This window comes from Mauremys mutica, chromosome 4 (genome assembly GCF_020497125.1).
Source record: "Mauremys mutica isolate MM-2020 ecotype Southern chromosome 4, ASM2049712v1, whole genome shotgun sequence".
NCBI classification, from domain to species: Eukaryota; Metazoa; Chordata; order Testudines; family Geoemydidae; genus Mauremys; species Mauremys mutica.
In genome coordinates, this window is record NC_059075.1 from 91257707 (window position 1) to 91280195 (window position 22489).

Genomic DNA, 22489 nt, shown 5'->3' on the forward strand with positions numbered 1-22489 from the left:
GCCTTGGTGTCCTAAATCTCTCTTCTGCATCCTCTCCCTCTCCTATGCTGTACATCATGTAGAGAGGAAGGAGGGAACACTTCTGCTATTTTATCAGGAATATTGATCCATATTAGGGAGAGAGAAACATCCTTCTTAAGGGAGACACATAGCTGAATTTCATTACTACTGTATAGTTTGTAAAGCACTTTGAGAAGAAAAGTACAATATTAATGTAAGATAACTAAACTGACCATCTTGATTCTTGTGCATGTTCTATTTTATAAAGTGGAGTTTGAAATGCCCAGCATGGTACAGCAAACATGGAGAGTAACCCATGGGATCAATCTTCTGAGCCAGTATTTTCTTGTTTACATAATGATTAGCACTTTTGATAAGGTGAATTGGGGAAACTTCTTCCTAGATACTTTGTACCCCATCTAAGCTATCTATTCCCTGTCTTTAAGCATTCAGTAATTTCCCAGCCTCTGGAAAAAATATTTATTTCAAGAGAGAAAATGAGAACTTAGTGAGATGTTAATATTAGGTGAACCGCATGAAAGCCCTTCATCACCAGAAGTAGCAACTTTGAAACTACCTTTTTGAAGAAATCCAAACCATGGGTGACTGGCAGGTTTGCAAAATTTGGATTCCTTGCACTGAACCTTCCCTAACCTCCTGGCCTCAAGGAAGTATTTCTTTTGGCTTCCTCTATATAGCTTTCAGCTGTATATATGTGATCACTTGCTAAATTGATTACAGCATGCATGAAGACCTCTGTATAGATTTTCTCCCTGTTGCCTACTAACAATTTCACAGATAAATAATTGACAGTGTAGTATATTGTATTTCATTGTTACTGGGACTTATATTCTTTTTGTTTTTAAAACTCCTTGTGAAGGTTTGCATAATAGAATGTTCTACATCTTTATTTTGCAGAAGATATTTACAATAACACCATGCACAAACTTCCTTTGTTCACAGTTGGGCTTCAAGGAAGTGTTTTGTAAGCTCCCTACCCCAAAGAACAAAAGTGTGTGAACGTTAAAGCAAGAGGCATGTTGAAAAGCGCATTTGTAGTAGGTACAGATCTAGGATAGAATAGGGACCATTAGGGTTGTAGTGAGGCTTGTCAATACCTAGCTACATTGTCCCCCAAACTTTGCCAACATACCTGTTAAAAGTACACTGAATACAATTGTATATCACTACTTTAAACTACTATTCAATACTCTTTTTGCTTTAGCCAATGGGGAGCTCTGTCCTTTTTCTTCTACACCAGTGTTTCCCAAACTTTTTCGGCCACGCAACACTTTTTAGCCTATTACAGAAAACTTATAATATTATTTTGTAGTCGTTTGGTTTTCAAGTAAAAAGTTGCGTTATTTATGCTCAAATATATTTTATTTTATAAAACAAAGCAAAAATACAAATGTCAATTAACTTGAACTAACAATTTCTAACTGGAAAATGCGTATAAAGTGCTACAAAAATCAAGTGCAAGAGTCTTTCACGGAACACCTATTCACAACATGAGGAACACCAGTGTTCCGTGGAACACAGTTTGGGAAACACTGTTCTACACTAAAAGTATCCTTTATTTTTAAAGCAGCTACTTCTGTCCTGCCCTTCGTTCATGAACTTGATTTGTGAACCAAATCTTTTCCATGCAAATCCTATCCTCTGTTCTGAGAAATGTTGAATCAAGAAGTTGTTTGTGGGATGGCTTTTTATTTGTTTGTTTTTTGTCTTTATGCTGAAGAAATTTCATATAAGATTGTTTTTCCCTCACTTTGCATATCAGTCTTCCATTTGGGTTTCTAAGACAGAGAGTTATTCGTTATACTTTTTAACATGATCAGTTCCATTCATATAGTATGGAAGTTCCAACACAGAGACACAACATTATCCCCAGACATAACAAATAGGAGCTAGTGAAATCATGCTGGTAAAAATACACTTGTAAGTACAATTACAGCCTGTATCCTAGCATTAGCACAGCAGCAAAAAAGAAACTGTTAAGAAGAAACCATTAAGCAAAGATAGAACCTGAAGAGGGGGTATATAGTAATTTAAATTGCCCTCCGTATACTGGTACTACTGCAATTTACTGTTGTAAACTATCTTTTTTTTTTCTTTAACTTTCTCTTTTCAAAAAAGAGAGGGGCAGCTAAATGCAGTAAGTTTCTGATCCAGCAAAGCACCTAAGCCTGTGTCTAACTTTAAGGACACAAGTAGTCCAGTTAAAGACAGTGGGACTACTCATATCCTGAGTTAGGCACAGGCTTGAGTTAGGGAGCTGTGGCCCATAGAAATATATTTTATTACATTTTATAAACTGTCATTGTCTTGTAGCATATGTCGTATACTGAAAGCTTTTCTGTCTCAATTGGTTCAAGCAAGATAGTATTTGTAAAACACTGAAGATGCAAATTGTTATACAAATGCTAAGTATTAATTTTACTGATGTTTTTCCTAATTTTATCAACTTACTGTTCCCTTTAAGTCAGACAGATTCATACTTCTAGTAGATTTCCATTTCTGGCAGTATTTTTAAAATACATAATAAAGGTGTATACGCTCTAAGCAGGAATATAGCATATGATAATTCTTCTGTCTATTCCACTCTTCAGTGGAAAACATTGTCTTCCAAAATCATATCACCAGTATTTTCTCCTTCCAAATGAATCCTGTAAGAGATACATGATTTATATTATGGTTTCAATCTTTTTCTATGCAGTTCCAACAATTCTCTTTCTTATTCAAGCCTCAAATCTCCATGCTTTGTATAGTGGTGCAGAAAATGAACTGCTCGCAACTAGCACCATGATAACCAGTACCATATGTAAAGGACTGAGTTGCCAAACTGAGGAACAAACAGGTTATAAATACACAGCAGTAATAGGGCCCTTCAAAAGGATTTTGAAGGATTTAAAAATAACCTTTCTTTCCTTTTCTTTCTTTTCATTCTGTCAGCTTTTCATCTTCTATCCAATCTACTTCACACCAATTCACTTCTTTCTCCACTTACAGAGAGAGAAATGTGTGGGAAAATTCCATGGTAACCATGTACTAGTTTCATATACTATCTAATACAATAAAGTTATTTAAAAGTATTTATTACATTTGATACAGTAAAATGATCCTCTGATCCTAGGACATGCCAAGCAAGGTTGCATTTTATGCCCTAAATACTCATATAGGTACTGTAAATCTGGCATGTAAATAGTGGTAGTATGCAAAAAAATCCTTGAGACGTAACTTATTAACAAAAAAATCTGATTTTGCTGACAATTTGTCAATCCAACACATTCTCAAAACAAGTTACTGTTTTAATATTAATGTTCTTTAGAATGTGTGTATTTAAAAAAAAAAGACTTTCTTTGGCCCTGCACTAATTTGTTCACTCTTCTGACTTGTGAAGAAAAACTCCCATTCAACTTACTGTTCTGTTGGCAGAAGTACAGTTAACATAAGACATTAAAAATTGGCATATTGAGCTATTTGGAATACTTTTTGCAGGCCCCATCTATAGTTATTTTTATTTTTGAGCAAAAATAAAGTGCAACAACAATCTGTGAGAGATTTCAGAATAATAAATGTTTATACTTAAAAAGGTAGAATAATTCTAACAGTTGCTGACTAGCTAGGAAGTTTGTAGGTGAACAGTGTAAAATGTTTGATTAAAGTTGTTTGCCGTAACTAATCTTAAGAAATTATATGATCTGACTAAGTAGTGTGGCTTAGTCTTTGTGATACAAATGGGGACTTAATCACGATATGAGTTCTTTATACAGTGCAGCTATACAATGGCACAGTGATTTACTGCTGAAATTGTGACATCAGCATGACTTGATGTCAATGCAATTTTCAAAACATAATGGAAGAAGGATATTATGATGGCAAATGAGGTGACAATATTGTCACTTCTGTGACTGCTACAGAAGTCCTGGGACTTCTGTGTAGTTGAAAGGTAAATGTATAGTATGGTAATATCCCTGCATGCAAGTACAGTGAATTTTGACTGAACAGTCTCCATGATGATGTATTTCACCATATATTTTTACTTGTAGTTTTAACCATAACTACAGAAAATGCAAAACTGTTAGATGTGATTTGCTCTGTTGGTTGTTACTTTTATGTAACTATGCAAATAATGCTTCTGATTAGTTATATTTTGTAAATTGTACTGAAGGTACTTTTATTCTTTCTCCCCTCTCCCCCCCCCCCCCCACAAGTTTCTTTTAGAATATTTGATCATTGATATTATAAATTCTGAAATGGGGATCAAGAAAATCAACTCTAATGTAGTCACAATTCAAAATGCGTAGTAATGAATTCAACTGTTCTTTTAAGTGTACTAAGATGTAAGACAGGTTTCTGATAACTGATTAATTTTAGCTAACATAGTTTTTTTTGCTATGTTCTAGTATCATAGAATATCAGGGGTGGAAGGGACCTCAGGAGGTCATCTAGTCCAACCCCCTGCTCAAAGCAGGACCAATCCCCAGACAGATTAATTTAATCAGTCATTATGTACCAATCACTGATGGTTATTTAAGCAAAATGGGAATAGAAAAACATTGATGCTCTTAGCTAAACAAGAGGATGGAGTGTATCCTTATTTTTTAACAACCAGTTAAAAAATCAACCAGTTATGTTTATCCGGGCAGGCCTCTATATATTTAAGGAGATGAGAAGTGTCAAACAAGAAAATGCTTTTAGGGTAGAAGCATAATCTCTCAGATTTTATGTACATAAAGGTCCCATCCGACTCTCATTGGATGAAATCTGGCTCCACTGAAGTCAATAAGAGTTTTTACCATTTACTTCAGTGCAGCCAGTATTTTCCCTGTTGACATCAGTGCGAGTTGGATGAGCCCTTGTTGAGGTATTCTGCATGGTTAATTGGTGGCTGTAGAGTTAGTATTATTAATCGCTACTAAATATGGATCCAATCCTGCACATTTTCATTCATATGAGTAATCCTACTAAAGTAAGTGTTTGATTAAGGCTCTACAACATTATTGCAGTACTTAAGCTCAGTTGTGTAGATCTCTGCAGAATCTTTTCATATAAAGAGAATAGTACAATATATTGTGAAAGTAATTGTAATGTGTAATATATAATTACATGTAATATGTAATTATTTCATAATAGTGAATTGTAGGAAGTTTGCAAAGGTAATTAAAATGTTGTTCACATTTACATTTTTAAACTTGCTATATCATCTTTCTTTGACTTATAAACTAAGCAAACTTAATTGTTCTCTAAGGTAACATTAAAATGTAGTCTCATCTTGTTCTTGGTTTTTGTTTTGTTTCCAGGTGGAGGTTTAGCTGTTGGAACCCTTCTTCTTATTGGTTAGTATAGAATGTATGAATATATTGTGCTATACTTTTGTCACACTTAGCTAATATTTTATATAGCTATAATTAGTATCTGTTTTTTGTTTTTGTTTTTTTAAATTACACTCATGGCTGGTCAGTCCCCATCTCCATAGCATTTAGTGGCAAACCAGATTTTTGCTCTGAACCTGGGCTTGGGGACTGCCCATTGGGAAGAACTCGCCAGAATTCTTGCCTCCAAGCAGCATGCGTGGCATACTCCGGGTCTCCCTTTGCAGCAAAGCTTTAAAATCTTATGAACTCCCATTAAACTGAATTTCTCTGCCTTTATTGGTTTTGAGATTTTTCTCCCCAAAACTGCTAAACTTAAAACTTGGCTTTCTGAGGAGGGTTTGAAGGATAGCAGCTCTCTTCCCCTCCTCCCTCAGAAGTGGCCAACAGAGATAGCAGACCACAGGAACTTGGCAACCAGCTGTAGTGTGGGTAAGATCCATGCCAAGACAGCTAAGCAGGCCACGGTGAAAGCTGGCTGCTGGCCAGATGTGGGCAAGGTCCACACTGAAACAGTTGAGCAGGCCATGTGAACGCTCCCTTCACTGAGACCAGGCCGGAATCAGTGTCACAGAGCTGGAGTTAAGTTTTCCACAGCCTTGCTGTCTCTCCCTTGAGAATGGGACCCCTATTCCCACGTGGAGCCTCATGAATCTTGGGTGGAGGCAAGTTGAAGGGGAGCCAGGAGTGAAGAAATACCTGCTCCCAGCCAGCATGTAGGCAAGATGCATGCTGAGCTGATTAAAAAGGGTGCAAAGCATGCCCGCTTCCCACAGTGTTTTACCAGCACCGTGAAAGGTGGCAGCTTCTGTGACCTTTCTGATACCAAATGAGTCATTTGTTTCCAGTTGCTATGGCTCATTCATAATTCTATGCAGTTGTCCCCTGCTCAGCCTGGACCTAGCAGCAAGGAGCATGAGGTGAAATGATTTAGAGTGGGATGTTGACTTGCCTTTTCTCTGCCTTCCAGCCTGCAAGAGTCCCACGGGAGGTCATAAAATGGCTACAGTTTTTCTTAGAGAAACATGAATGATGCATGCCTGAACACTGTCCTTTCAATCTCAGTAGTAACCTGTTCTCGGCCTTCTCACAGGGGATTGGCCCAGAGACTAGTGAAGGATAGATACTGCGCATTCAGCTCCTAAAGGGACAGCACAAAAACTTAAAATATGTAATGAGAGAGTCTCACTTCTAAATCCTTTAAAGAGGAGAAAACTAAAGCTGAGCCTTTGAGTGAGATACTTCAGAGACTCAGCTAAGCATTCAGAATTAAGCGCAAAAGGTTCTCAGGTTCTTTTTCTTTAAAAAATGCCTCCCTTTCTAAAAACAAAACAACAAAACACTTGCAAAGTTGAGGAAGAGCTGTGTAATTCTTCCTCAAATGGTTTACAGGTATGATTAAGATGGAGTGGGAATTCCCTATCAAGGACTACTTGTACATATGGACTAAGGTCTCCATTACTCTGCCTGAGTTTAAGGTTGCTGCGTCCACAGTCATGCCAGCTGAGGGAACATTCCTTCCAAACCTGCAGACAGGAGAATAAGATTGTGACTCAGACTAAACTTGGATATAGCAGCCTAAGCCCTGAGAATATTGGTTGCAGTCTCTTATTGTGGAGGTCCATTGTGAGCACATGCAAAAGAAAAATTACATCAAACCTATTTTAAACAAGATTTTCCTGCCAGCCTGTTTTAGAACTGATACCTCACCTGACTGATTTGCTGCATATTCAAACTTCCATAGATGTGGCCTAGTGCAACTATTGGTCCATTTGAATAAATTGGGGCTAACCTTTGATATCCTTCCAACTATTTTGTTAAACATTGTGAGGATCATAAACGCTGTGTGACTGCTTTGTCTCTAGGCAAAGGAATAAGTCCCTCCCTCCTTCCATTGAGAGAATCTTCAAACTACCTTATGTCATAGGTGTTTTCTTTGAAGCTGTTGCACCAGGTTCCAATGTAGAGATTACACATTAGGATGAGGGCATTGCTGCCTTTTGTGAGAGTTGGAAGATCAAGGAAAACCATGTAATCTCAAAAGCTTCTCTTGTTTTTGGGTTCCAAAGTCTGGGCAGATTTCCCCCCGCTCCACCTCAATGAAGAGTGTTTCATAGTGGGCACTCATTTGGGAGTGAACCACCTCAGAAAATGGGTGCTTGAAATAATCAGGGGAAGGATATTCAGAAAAACTATAGAATTCAATCATTGCCCCTTGGCCAACTTTATCTTTTCTCCAAAGTAAATGAAAATAAACCAGCACTATCAGCAAGACCCTTTGTAGAATCAGAAGGTGAAGGTGAATGGTTCATCTCCTACATGTTGGAACAATAGAACCAGTTCTGAGGAGAGACAGATAGTTTTGGAAAGGGCATAAGGTTTTTTTTTTTTTTTAATGGTACAAAGAAAAACAATGACATATAGTCCATTTTAAATCTCAAGTCTCTCAGGAAGTCCATAAAGAGATTAATATTCCAGTTGAAAATATGAAATCCATCATTACAGCATTATCTTCCCAGAACTTTACAGTATGAAAATGAACCTGGAGTTCTACTGAAGATATGATCGAGGAGAGCTACCCAGAAATTCTTTAACTTCTGCTACAACAAGAAGTATTTTCAGTGAGGTTTCATGAGCCCCTTTTGGAACTTATAACTTCTATATTGGTATTCACAAATGTAATATCTTTGCTTCCTTCCAGTGAAAGGAATAGATGATGTCTGGATGACCTTCTCGTCATGTTACACAATGCTCAGCAGCCATTGCTAAAAGTCTTCAGAAACATGTCTTTGAGTGAACAAGTAGAACAGCCAATTATAGGCCTCACAAACCTCTAGCATCTAAATTATCACTCAAGACAACCTTAGTTTTAGAAGAGAGGCAGAAGAAGATAAAATCTGACTCAGCTGTTGGGCTAGTGGGTCTTTTGTGCATACCTAAAACTATTCTGGCTTTCTTTTCAGCCAGCAGTTGCAGCAAATCATGATATAAAAAATCTTGGTCCAGATCCAATACTTGCATCTCTTGGTGAGCTCATTTTTAATATTAAAGGGCTACATGCTGTCAGGTCCAGGGAAGCTGGTCATCAGTACAGATACTGGATCCCATATATGGGAAACGTATATGGACTCCTGTATGACTATGTATCAGAGGGGTAGCCGTGTTAGTCTGGATCTGTAAAAGCGGCAAAGAATCCTGTGGCACCTTATAGACTAACAGACGTTTTGCAGCATGAGCTTTCGTGGGTGAATACCCACGTCGTCGGATGCAAGTAGTGGAAATTTCCAGGGGCAGGTATATATATGCAAGCAAGAAGCAAGCTAGAGATAACAAGGTTAGCTCAATCAGGGAGGATGAGGCCCTGTTCTAGCAGTAGAGGTGTGAAAACCAAAGGAGGAGAAACTGGTTCTGTAGTTGGCAAGCCATTCACAGTCTTTGTTTAATCCTAAGCTGATGGTGTCAAATTTGCAGATGAACTGAAGCTCAGCAGTTTCTCTTTGAAGTCTGGTCCTGAAGTTTTTTTTGCTGCAGGATGGCCACCTTAAGATCTGCTATTGTGTGGCCAGGAAGGTTGAAGTGTTCTCCTACAGGTTTTTGTATATTGCCATTCCTAATATCTGATTTGGACACAGTTTCTCCTCCCTTGGTTTTCACATCTCTACTGCTAGAACAGGGCCTCATCCTCCCTGATTGAACTAACCTCTTTATCTCTAGCTTGCTTCTTGCTTGCATATATATACCTGCCCCTGGAAATTTCCACTACTTGCATCCGATGAAGTGGGTATTCACCCACGAAAGCTCATGCTGCAAAACGTCTGTTAGTCTATAAGGTGCCACAGGATTCTTTGCTGCTTATATGACTATGGAAAGGTGTGGTCCAAGGAAGAGAAATGGCATATAACCTGTCTAATGATATGGACCACCAAGCTCATTTCTCCATTTCCAGCAGATGATTCTTCAGAAACATGGTGTGTATATAACTGCTAAGAAGGCAGGAAACCTCCAGTACTGCTTAGAGAAGTAGCCCTGTTCATGTCCTGGACATAAGCTCTTGCTCTGTTCCTCATGGTTCTATAGTAAGAAGGGAAGTCATGGTTGACTGGCTCAGCAAGAGGCTTAGAACCAAGGGAAACCAGTCTAGATCAGCTAGCTTTTTGATGCATCACAGGACAGGTTGGAAGCTTAGAGATTGAACCTGTTTGCATCAAAGTTCAGCTAGAAAACCAAAAGAATTACTACATGAGGAGGAGACACTCAAAAGGGGAAGCTGTTGTCTCCTTATCTATAAGAAGTGGGCTAAAAGATCTCCTTTATGCCTTCTCCCCTCAGTCACTGAGAGTAAAGGTGGTAAAGAATATTGTGAAGGAACAGGCCACTGTGATTATAATCATATTAACCCTTAGGTATTATAGTCTTGTTAACCCTCAGGACTTTCCTCAATTAGGTCTGAGAAGCGTAATTGGAACCTTCTTTCAAACATCCAGTGCATACACACACTCATCTGAAAAGGGCTTATTCTGAACAGATATCCCATGCCACTAAGTTGTCATTTGGGAAGCTGAGAGGAAGAAACTACAGTCTCTCATTCTAAGAAGGTGATCAGCAGCCACCTAGCATCTTAGAAGAAATATATAAGTGATGTCTGTCATAAACTGGAGGTCTAGATATTAATATTACAAAGAACATTCATCATGGCAAATTCAGTTGAAGCAATGGACAAGTTGGCCTGATCATCGGACTGACTTGTCTTTCCAAAGAGTATTGGCCTTTAGTGACTGCAGGCATATTGCACTGTAAGAAAACCAGGAAAATCTCTTATTGCAGTCCACTGGCAAGATGCAGATTCTTCTATCCCACAGATCAAAATCATGGCAACTTCTAATAAAACTACCTTTCAACTTCGCAGTTGGTAGGTCTCTTCCTCTTCTCACTGAACGTATCTTGCCTACTTGGCACCACCTTGTGCAAGGAAGCTAAGGAGTTTGGTATGCTCAGAGTGAAACCCAAGTTACACATTCGTACTTCTTTGAACTAGTTAGGCCTCCATTCCCAAAAATACCACAGTCTTCCTCACATAATAGAAAGTAGTGTTGTTGCTCTTCTGGTTGAAACAAATACCCTAAGGAAGTAGAAATGCATAAGTTACACATGTGAATGGAGTCTACAGAGTGTGTATGTATATGTATGTATCAGAGGCATTCAAAGCCTCAGGTATGACTCTTATTACTATGCACTTTGTGAAAAGAGCAACAATAGAGAGATCGTACACATCTTATCAGGATCTCTGTAAGGTTACTTACAGGGTCTTCCATCTATACTTTCTTAGTACTATAAAGTTAACACTCTTACCCCATCTGATACAGGGTTTGATAGAAGTCTGTTCCTCAACAGGGTGGCTGTTAAACCTTAAGTTCTTATTCAGTTCTATACAGGTAAACTGAGTCCCTCCTTGCCTTTACAGCTTTCTACATCCCTGCTGTGAAGACTGACTGACATCGAGGGGACAGAGAGGAAAAATTCTCTTGTAAATTTTCGTTCTAGGACTCTCCATATCAGATCGTCTGATCATGCCTTGGCTATTGCTTGCTTGCTTGTTAAATAGTGTGAAAAGGAAAAGGGTGTTCCTTCAGAAAATTGCTAATTTTTTCATGTCAAGGCTCTGTTGTAAATGGTTTGAGTTGGATAGCACTTTATATAATTAGTATTTTTCAGCTTTGGAAGCTGCTGTTCTGGAGAGTTCTTTCTGAGCAGTGAACCTAAGCCCAAGTTCAGTGCAAAGAACTCCCATTGCTGTGGCAGTGGGGAATGTCCCACTATGAAGGCTGTCTAGCATGGAGGGTCTTAGAATGAAAATTCACAGGTAAGATAGAATTTTTCCTATTTCTTACTACTATTTTTAAATATATCTAATCCTTCCTCAAACCAATGCAGCCTGTCTTTCCACAAAACAAAATTCACTGTGGAGAAATACCTGGGCTACTGATCTCAGTGTCTGCAGAGTTGGGGCTGGAAATAAAAGATGCAAAAATATCAAAAGTTCCATGATTAATATGAGGCTTATTTGGTATTATATTGGACCCTGCAAAACTACCAAGGCTCAAAATCAGCATTAATAAAAATTATAATTCTGATTAAAAATAATGAGGACTCCATAAACCTGCTTGTTCAATAGTTCAATAGTGTTCTTGGAGAAACAAAATATAAATAATGAACCTGATCTGGTAGTCCTTCAAGCAAAATTCCCACTGACTTAAATTGGCACCAATGGGAAATATAAGGATAGCAAATAAGATAAGTCGTTGTTGACTATTGGAGGAGAACTGCTCCAGAGTGAAGTATGGGGCTGTTCAACCTCAGCAACTTTGAGAAAATTACGTAAGAAACAAACGTTAACTATGAAATTTAGTCTTGTTTCTTAGAGATTAGAGAAGACTAAATAAATGGAAATCCTATTCTTGTATGTATGCGTCATGTGGAAACTTTTTCCAACAGTAATCAAGATACATATACATTTGTATGTTCACTTTTATTCATAAAGCATGCATCTTAAACACATATATTAAATACAAAAAGTATTAAAGGTTTAATACAAACTGACATTTCAGAATATTCAGTAAAATTGACAGGTTTGTATGCTTCTATAAAGGGATTGGGAACGGTGAATTGGCTTGTGTTTGACTCAAATTATTACAACCATAATGATATATAAAGGGTGCAGCTTTTTTAGCAGCATTAATTTTTTTCATTTTATGTACATTTTAGTACCTATGAAAGTACCACAGAAATGGTTCAGTATAGGTAACAGAAGTACAGTCTTCCCCATTCTGCTCTACTAATATACCTTAGCCATAAGTAGCCATCTTTACAACTAAGAGCTAATTTAATCTCTTTGACCATTCAAATCTAACTTCAAAAAGATCTTTATTGGAATGAAAATCTACGCAAGTATGGCCAAAGTGTGAACAAGGACATACTCTGTTCGGCGGTAGTTTCAAGACATCAAGCATCTGACCAAGATATGGTTTCACGATATTAAGAAATTTAATCATTTACATCTAGTTATCAAAGATTATAAGGCCAAAAGCGACCACAGTGATCATCTGTTTACTACCGCTTGTATAACACAGGCCATAGGACTTCCCTGAATTAATTCCTGTTTGAGTAGACCATATCCTTTTATAAAAATAGATAATCTTGATTTAAAAATTTCCAGTGATTGAGAATCAACCATGACTCTTGGTAAATTGTTCCAATGGTTAATTACCCTCCCTGTAACAAATGTGCACCTTATTGCTAATCTAAATTTGTCTAGCTTCAACTTCCAGCCTTTGGATCTTGTTCCTCCTGTATAGACTGTGATCAAGTCCCCCGTTAACCTTCTTTTTTGTTAAACTAAATAGATTGAGCTCCTTAAATCTATAGGGCATGTTTTCCAATTATTTAAACATTCTTGTGGTTCTTTGAACTGTCTCCAGTTCATCAACATCCTTCTTGAATTGTGGATACCAGAAATGGACACTATATTCCAGTAGCTGTTGCCCCAGTCACAAATACAGAGGTAATATAACCTCCCTATTCCTAATTGATCATTTTCTGTTTACACAACCGGGGATTGCAGTAGTCCTTTTGGTCACCGCTTCACAGCTCATGTTCAGTTGATTATCCACCATGGTCCCCAATTTTTTTTCTGAGTCGCTGCTTCCCAGGATAGAGACCCCTATCCTGTGGGTATGACCTATATTCTTTGTCTTAAATTTATGACTTTACATTTTGCTACGTTAAAACATTGCTTGCTTCCAGTTTACCAAATGATCCAGGTTGCTCTGTATCAGTGACCTGTCCTCTTAATTATTTACTATTTACACAATCTTTGTATCAGCTACAAACTTTATTAGTAATGGCTTTGTTTTCTTCCAGGTCATTGAAAAAAATGTTAAATAATGAAGGCTAAAAACTGCTCCTTGCCAGGACTCCACTGGAAACATACCCCTTCAGTCATTACTCCCCATTTACAATTACATTTTGATCTAGTTTTGAAATCCATTTTACATGTGCCATGTTGATTTTTGTATCATTCTAGTTTCTTAATCCAAATGTCATATAGTACCTAGTGAAATGCCTTACACAAGCCAATTACATCAATACTGTTATTTTTATCAACCAAATTTGTAATGTAAAGACCTATATTTACCTAGGTTGTTCTGTTTACCTTCTTTAAATATTGGCACAACATTAGCTTTCATACAGTCTTCTGGAATGTCTCCAGTGTTCCAGGATTTACTGAAAATCAGCACATTAACGATCCAGAGAGCTCCTCAGCCATCTCTTTTAAAACTCTTGGATATAAGTTATCCAGAGCTGCTGATTTTAAAATGTTTGTCTTTATTAGCTCCTGTTTTAACATCCTCCTGAGTTAGTGTTGGGATTTGAAGTATTTCACGATCATTATTGTATAGCTACACAAAGGTTTTAAGAGTCTGGGTTTCATGTCTATGATTTTCTAACTAAAGATTAAAGTCCAAGAGGGATGGGAAGGCTTGACGTGCACTTACGTTACTTGCTGGTAAGAGAGTAGTTTTTCATGCGTTGACCGGGGAAAAGACATATTCCACCTCTCGTAGTTGATCAAACTAAGGCAGACAGAACGCTAGGACAGTGATAAATCTTAAGCAGATGTAGACTATCAATTGATATTCCAGCTCAAGTCTGAATTTGGAAAAGAAATGACCAAGAGAAATAGAGACAATGATAGGTTAAGGCAGAAATCCTATGGAATATCACATTGAGGTTACTAGTGTTACAGGAACCCAAAAAACAGGTGGAGAAACTGGAATAAAATCAACAGAGGAAAATGTCTGAGATTTCTGTGTTGAGTAACTGAGAAGGGAAGTCAGTGGTATCAGATAGAGCATGAAGGTCAAGATCTTTCTAATGCTAGGTTCTCCCATTGCCTGTTACAATATGGTATATCTCAAGATACTGAAACTTATAATTTATAGTGCCATAAGTACATGGACTGTACAGAACAAATAATAAGACAAAGTCCTCACCCTGAAGACAGCCTAGGGAAGAGCAAAATTGCTGGGCAATACTTCTGCCACGTTGAGGTGTGAAAACAATGGTAGGATTTTTTTGGGGGGAAATGGATCCTACAGAAGGTTCAGCAGGAGGAGACCAAAGGGATTTGAGATCAGGTGACAAGCCATTACAAGCAAAATGGTGAGCCAGAAAGAAGGCAGAAGGCATAGAATGGGAAAAATAAATGAAAGGGGGGCAGTAAGGCTTGGAAGTAATAAAGGAACTAAACAAGTGGGAAGACAGGAGAGCAAAATTGTAGATAAGAACAAGATTATGCAAAGATTGAAAATGAAGTTGAGTCTCTTGCTCTTGGTGTGGTAAAATGGGAAGCTACTAAGGGATTTGAGAAGGCATCTAATCAGATGAGCTGAAGGAAAAGATGAGTGAAATCCCACTGAAGTCCACAGCAAAACTCACATTGACTTCAGTAGAGTTAAAATTTCACCCCATGATATTCTCTGAGTGCATAGCTAGCAATTCTCATTCATGGGTTATGAGTTCATTCATTAGATACCAGATATAAAGAAAGAAGCAACAGAGGAGTTATTGGCATAAAGGTAATATCTGGAAGTGTAGGAGAGAATGTATTTAAGATCCAAAATCTAACATTTTAGACTTAAATAAAAAAGAATTCTAAAACAATACTGAAGTATATAATGTTATACAAAAGACATTCATGAAATAACAGTATTTTTTCGTGTAACTACACTGAAGATCTTGAAACTGGTTTTAAAGCTAGCATAGTGAGTATTGTAACTGGATTGTTAGAATGGTTCATCAATAATACAGAAAAACAGTAAAATCCTGTCATGAGATTAGTCTAGTCAAGCTTTATATTTCACAAGATTGAAGCTGTCAGTGTTAAACCTCCTAGGAGGATCCTTCAGCATTGTACTCCAAGTATAGTGAAAAGGTTAAATTCTTTTTTTTTTAACATTCTCTAAGGCAAGGATAAATTGCATTACTCTAAGATTAGCTCCCTTTGCAAATTAAATGCTCATCTTCATTATTTGACACCTATTATCCTGGTTAATTTAACCAAGTAATAGTAGATTCAGGGTATTAAAATGTTTGTCTTAATTATTATGGTTCTCTAGGGATGCAATAATATAGGTTGCTGGACAATCTTGTAAAATATTATTTGGCATACAGTATGTATATATTTAAAGTTAAGTTTTCTAGCAGTGCTGCTTTATAGCCGAGAACATCTTGATTCCCAGGTAAACTGAATTCTATTTACTCTTCTGTGTTGTTTCTTCTTTTACCATGCTTGAAGTGACCATATGTACTAATTGTTCATCTAATGTTCCAGTATCTTAGGAACTTCTTTTGGGACATCTGTAACTTCCCAATTCATTTCATTAGTCAAAACATTTGGTTTTGTAAAACTTCTTTTGTTTGTTCAAGATGTTTTGCTATACCAAGTAAAACTTGCTCTGTGTTTACCAGAAACAAATAGTCCAGTGGAACCAGTGTTCAGTGTTGTGAACAGTTTTTGGAGTGAAGTGAAAAGTTGAATGACACTATTAAAACTGTTCTTTTGCTGAAAGTGAATGTTAACAACACTTGTTCAGTGTTTCATCTTAAACTCATTCAGAATGCTATGTTGCTGGGGGAAAAAATCATGCACTTTGAGAAATATGTACTTGTTGTTTCTGTGTCAGGGGCAAAAAATAGTAACAGCAGCATATATTTTTTTTTAAGTGTCCGAACCTTAAAACAATCACCAGAAAAGTGTCTTGTTTTTTTTTTTTTAATTTTTAAAATGTGTGCCTTAATCATGCTACATGCCTAATTTCTAAAGACAGTACTGTGTACTGTAGTTTTGAGGGACCCGGTTTACACAGTGGTGCACACAGTATAGGAACCTGGATTGAATGTCACAATTCTTACACACTTTAAAAAAGTTAAGCTTTTGTTGTTGCTTTTGCCATTTGTTGAGGTCACTGATAGTTGAAGGTTTTAAAGGTTATCATATCAGAGGGTTTTGTTCGGTAGCTGAGGTCAGGTTAAAAAAAAATGTTAAACCATAACATGTATTTTGTTAAAGGCAGGACTATACTTGTACATTCTAAGCCTTGAAGCAGTTTCAGCTACTTTAATTAGCTACTATTATTTTTGTTAGACATGCAATTTAACCTGACTGATAAGGGTACTCTTCACTTGTCAATATAATTGACTTTATCACCTTTTAAAAAGTTTAAAAAGGTAATCTCTGGAGAGGTACAAATCAGTGATTTGCCAAATATAATTATACAAAATACAACATGTCAAAATTCACCTTCCTGCAGAATGGCTGGATGCCAAATATTGTAACATATATGTTTGCCAACTCTGGTTTTGGCATGTACTAATTAAATGCAAGTGACACAGACTAAATTCCCTCAAGCTTAGTAACTGTGGACATTAGTATAATATCTTTAAATGGAATTTCAGATACTGAAGATAATTAAAACAATCACATCTCATAACCTGCAGCAGTTTTGGTGAGATGTTTTGTAGCTAAAGAAAGACTCACCTTAGGTCACACCACTATATTGTAGTATTGTCTATAGAAAAAAATATCAATACTGATGGATTGTGACAGTTTTTGACAGCTTTAGGGCAACCTGTCTAGACTTTCTACAAAAAGTGGTATTTGTATATTCCTGCAAATTTTCTCCCCAGATAGCTTTCTGCTGTTTAAATAAGTAAGCTACCAGTTATCTTCTGGAAGTTTTCAAGGGCCCTTATACCATTTTAAAAGGGTCTCTATAAACATGATCCACACTAGAGCTATCAAGTGATTAATCACACTATTAAAAAAATAATAGAATAACATTTAAATATTTTGGATGTTTTCTAAATTTTCAAATATATTTATTTCAATTACAGCACAGAATACAAAGTGTAGAGTGCTCACTTTATATTTTTGATTACAAATATTGGTGCTGTAAAAAACAAAATAAATAGTATTTTTCAATTCACCTCATACAAGTACTGTAATACAATCTTTTTATCATGGAAGTTGAGCTTACAAATGTGGAATTATGTACAAAAAATAACTGCACTGAAAAATAAAACAATGTAAAATGTTAGAGCCTACAAGTCCACTCTGTCCTACTTCTTGTTCAGCCAATTGTTCAGACAAACCGGTTTCTTTACATTTTCAGGAGATAATGCTGCCTGCTTCTTGTTTACAATGTCACCTGAAAGTGAGAATAGGCATTCACATGGCACTGTTGTAGTCAGCATTGCAAGATATTTACATGCTAGATGTGCTAAAGAGCCATATGTCCCATCATGCTTCAACCACCATTCCAGAGGACATACATCCATGCTGATGATGGGTTCTGCTCGATAACGATCCAAAGCAGTGTGGACGGACACGTGTTCACTTTCATCGTCTGAGTCAGATGCCACCAGCAGAAGGTTGATTTTTCCTTTTTTGGTGGTTTGGATTCTGTAGTTTCTGCATCGAATTGTTGCTCTTTTAAGACTTCTGAAAGCATGCTCCACAGCTCATCCCTCTCAGATTTTGGAAGGTGCTTCAGATTCTTAAACCTTGGGTCAAGTGCTGTAGTTATCTTTAGAAATCTCACATTTGTACCTTCTTTGTGTTTTGACAAATCTGCAGTGAAAGTGTTCTTAAAATGAATGACATGCTGGGTCATCATCGAAGACTACTATACATTAAATATATGGCAGAATGTGGGTAAAGCAGAGCAGGAGACACCATTCTCCAAGGAGTTCACTCAAAAATTTAATTAAACATTATTTTTTAATGAGTATCATCAGCATGGAAGCATGTCTTCTGGAGTGATGGCCAAACCATGAAGGGGCATATGAATGTTTAGCAAATGTGGCACGTAAATAATGTCTATAAAAGTGCCATGAGAACGCCTGTTCTCCCTTTCTGGTGATATTGTAAATAAGAAGCCGGCAGCATTATTTCCTGAACTAAGTGTACTTGTATGCTCTAAAGTTTAACATTGTTTTTTGAGTGAAATTGTGTAACAAAAAAAGTCTACATTTGTGAGCTGCACTTTCATAATAAAGAGATTGCACTACAGTACTTGTATGAGGTGAATTGAAAAATACTATTTCTTTTGTTTATATTATTATTTGTATTACAAATATTTGCACTTAAAATGATAAAGTAAGCTCTATTCACTTTGTATTCTGTGTTGTAATTGAAATAAATATATTTCAAAATGTAGAAAAACATCCAAAATATTTAATAAATTTCAATTGGTATTCTATTCCATAACAGTGCAATTAAAACTGTGATTATTTTTAATAATCACTATTAGTTTTTTTTAGTTAATCATGTGCGTTAACTGTGATTAATCGACAGACCTAATCCACACGTAGCGGTTTGTTTGGATTTTTTGGTGTGTTTTTTCTCAAATACTTAACCCAACCCCTCACAGAAGAATAACTTGTATCAATTAGTAAAACTGTAAGTAAGTAAAACTTGTATTCTTTTGTCCACATCCTCAGCTGGTGTAAATCAATATAGTGTCATTAGGGATCTTGTCCTTGTATATGTTTGTAGCTGTTGTATATTTTAATGTAGCTAATGCCCAGCTGGCACATTTGATTTCTCTATTAATGGGTCTTCTCTTATGTTCTAGCAGCCTCTATAAAACATCTTGCCTGTGCCTTCCAAGAGCTGGTAGCTTCCTCGTTATTATTACTGATGTGAATCAGACAGCAAGGTGTAACCTGAGTGGTAAATATAGCCAATTGATGCAAAAGAGGAATAAAATTTCTATAATGTGCTCACTGAGCCTACTCCAAGCACAGAGTAAGAATTGGGAATTGGTTCCTTATTCTCCAGTATCAGCATGGCCTTACGCCGAGTTACCATTTCTGTATATTGATAGCTATATTTTCCTGTCAGCTGCTGTGAGAGGAGACCAGAGAATAATGATGATGATAAACTATGCTTGTGTGCCTTACCAGCTAGAGGTAAGGTTCACAGTGAATGCTGCTGATGGGAATGAACTGTTTAGAATGAAAGCTAAACACAAAGATTTGGGGTCCTGCCTTAAGTGCCTATGGCTTCATGTGAGTAGTACGCGCTTAAGTTTCAGTCCCCATCAACACAGTCTGTTAGGATAGAGGTGGTTCTTTCAGAAAAGAAGACAAGTGAAGACAAATTTAAAGAATAAATGTAATATGGGACATTTCACTTTTTGATTGCTACAATAAATTTTTGTTTTCAGATAAATGGTTGAAAACTTGCAAAATATTTTACTTATAAAAGAAACTAATTGCTGTGCTGCTGAAATACCTGTACCAAACAATTTTTAAAAATCAGAGCTGTGTTCTTATGGCTTTGAATAGTAACGTAACTATTAAAGCCTGGGTACAATGGACACTATCAGAAAAGCCCTATCTGAGTGCACTTTAGATCTTTTGAATACAACAAAAGTTTAGTGACCTAGAAATGAATCAATAAAAAGCTATTCTCTATATGACAAATTGAAGAACTGAGGGATCCTTACAGATGCATTGACTTTAACAATTCAGGATACATTGTTTGTAAAGGCTTTCTGAGACACATTTAATCCTTTGAGTACTGTAGCAGACTGAGGTGTTTTGTATTTAGATTGCTCTCTGACAGTTTATTTTCCGATTCTTACTCTAAGTTCAGTATGATAGAAACCAATGTAAGTAGCCTAAAAGGAAAGCTAATGTTAGGATGACATTTGTCACACTGAGTTAATTTTTAATCTTTTTTTGACTAAGTTGCAAGTTTATTGCAGAATATTGTTTTGGAGTTATGTGAGAAATTGAGTGTTCCTCAGACTTTAATGATCCCCAGTTCTTAAGTGATAAGTGTATCACAGAAAAATGTATGAAGCAACAAAACCACTCATGATCCTTGATGTGGTGGTGGTTGTTTGGGGATTGTGATACCTTTTTACCATGGTGTCACCTTCATATTCTTTGTAGTTCTAGTATTGTAGGAATAAGAAATGATACAACCTACTGTAACCAGGTAGCCTGTTATAACAAGTATACATGTAAATATGTTTACTTAAATGATCCTTACTATCCCCAATATTTAACTTTTTAGATTGCAAGCTCCTCAGGTCATGGACTATATTATTTTGTTCTGCACAAGTTGGAGCATGCTGATGATGATCAAGAAATATATAACAACAATGGCACAGAGAGGATTCAAATAGCTTATGATATTTTGCATAGTATCTTCAGAAAATGTAATATTGACTCGTATTCCATAAACATGAGAAATCCTGGCTCCATTCAAGTCAATGGGACTCATACCACTCCTACCCCAAAACCTCATGAGGAAAGATTGGCTTTGCAACATATATGTAAGATTAATTAATTAATTAATTAATCCAGGCTCTGGTGGACCAAGAACAAGCATATTTCAAAGTTGAAGACCCCTCATGAAGAATGTCATGCTAATGGTCCTTACCATTCTCCTTCAGATGGAAGAGGATCTAGCTGAATCACTTCCACTAACCATAACTGCATGGTATTATATGGAGACAGATGGTTTCTCTCAGATAACCAGCTCCCAATCTGTTTTAATATTTTATTGTTATACCATGTTATTACCTTGATTTCTGGGTAGTTAGGGTTTTTATGGTTAGGGCTTTAGATTTAAACCAGCATATTAAACTCCATGTAGAAGCCAATTTGTAGCCAGTTCATCTCATGTTCTGGTCAGAAGCACTCCGTAATAAAAATGTGACAAAGGCGTAAATTATTGTAGCAAAGTCTGAATTTTTTTGAGAAAAGCACATACTCCTAGGCTTGGTTGAAGTGGAGAAGAGATAATCCTGGCGGCTGTTTTTCCTTTTGTCTGCAGGAGCAGCCAAATATCTAACCAGACCTCAAAAAGTAAACTTGAGATATAAAAGGCAGCTACATTCCCTCCATAAGGGATACCGATGTAATCCTTACCAATGCTTCTGCTAGTTCCTTGAGTCTACTACTGTAGAGTTAGTCTTATCTGAGTTAAATCACTGTTAATTTGGAGTAATGGTAAATGCTGTTTTAGTCATATGAAACCAAGCGGGACATTGAATTTTTAGTAAGTTCAGGTGCTTAGCTAACAACACAGGAAAAAGCTCAAATAAAGTAATTGTTTTACATAGTGGGTGAAATTCTGACTTTTTTTCTTTTTTTTTTTTCTTTTTGAAGTTAATGAAAATTTTGCCATTGACTTTAATGGACCATGATTTCACCTGTGTATCTTTTAACATTTATTACACTTAACCATAAGCATGGCCATACAGGGACAGACCAATGGTCCATCTAACCCAATATCCTGCCTTCCAACAGTGGCCAATGCCAGTTGTTTCAGAGAGAATAAACAGAGCAGGACAATTATCAGGTGGCCATCCCCTGTCGTCTAATCCCAGCATCTGTCAGTTAGAGGCTTAGGTACACCAAGTTGCATCCTTGACCATATTGGCTAATTGCCATTGATAGACCAATCCTCGTGAACTTACCTAGTTCTTTTTTGAACCTAGTTATAATTTTGGCCTTCACAACATCTTCGCCAATGAGTTCCACAGATTGACTGTGTGTTGTGTGAAGAAGTACTTTCTCGTGTGTGTGTTTTTTGTTTTTAAACCTGCTGTCAATTTCTTTGGATGACCCTTGCTTCTTGTGTTATGTGAAGGGGTAAATAACATTTCCTTATTCACTTTCTACACTACATTCATGCATATACCCCCTTAGTCATCTCCTTTTAAAGCTGAACAGTCCCAATCTTTTTAATCTCCCCTCATATGGAAGCTGTACCAAACACCCAGTCATTTTTGTTACTCACCTCTGTACCTTTTTTCATTTTTAATACAATTTTTTTAGATTAGGTGATCAGAACTGAATGAAGTTTTCAAGCTGTGGGCATACCGTGGCTTCATGTAGTGGCATTATTGTACTTAGTGTCTTATAAAAACCATTAGGAGAGGTCTTAGCTATAACATTCTTAGCTTTTTTGCACATTGAGCAGATGTTTTCAGAGAACTACCCATAATAACTCCAGGATCTCTGTTTTGAGT

At 36.8% G+C, this 22489-nt stretch overlaps 1 protein-coding gene across 6 annotated transcripts in view; it reads left to right on the top strand.

The window, feature by feature from the left end:
• Positions 1-22489, top strand: part of ELP4 (elongator acetyltransferase complex subunit 4) — a 293928-nt gene that overhangs the window by 1299 nt on the left and 270140 nt on the right. For all 6 annotated transcript variants that reach the window (XM_045016036.1, XM_045016038.1, XM_045016037.1 and 3 more), the window contains exon 2: positions 5307-5342. In XM_045016036.1, the coding sequence (XP_044871971.1) occupies positions 5307-5342 (36 nt within the window). The remainder of the gene's footprint in view (positions 1-5306; positions 5343-22489) is intronic.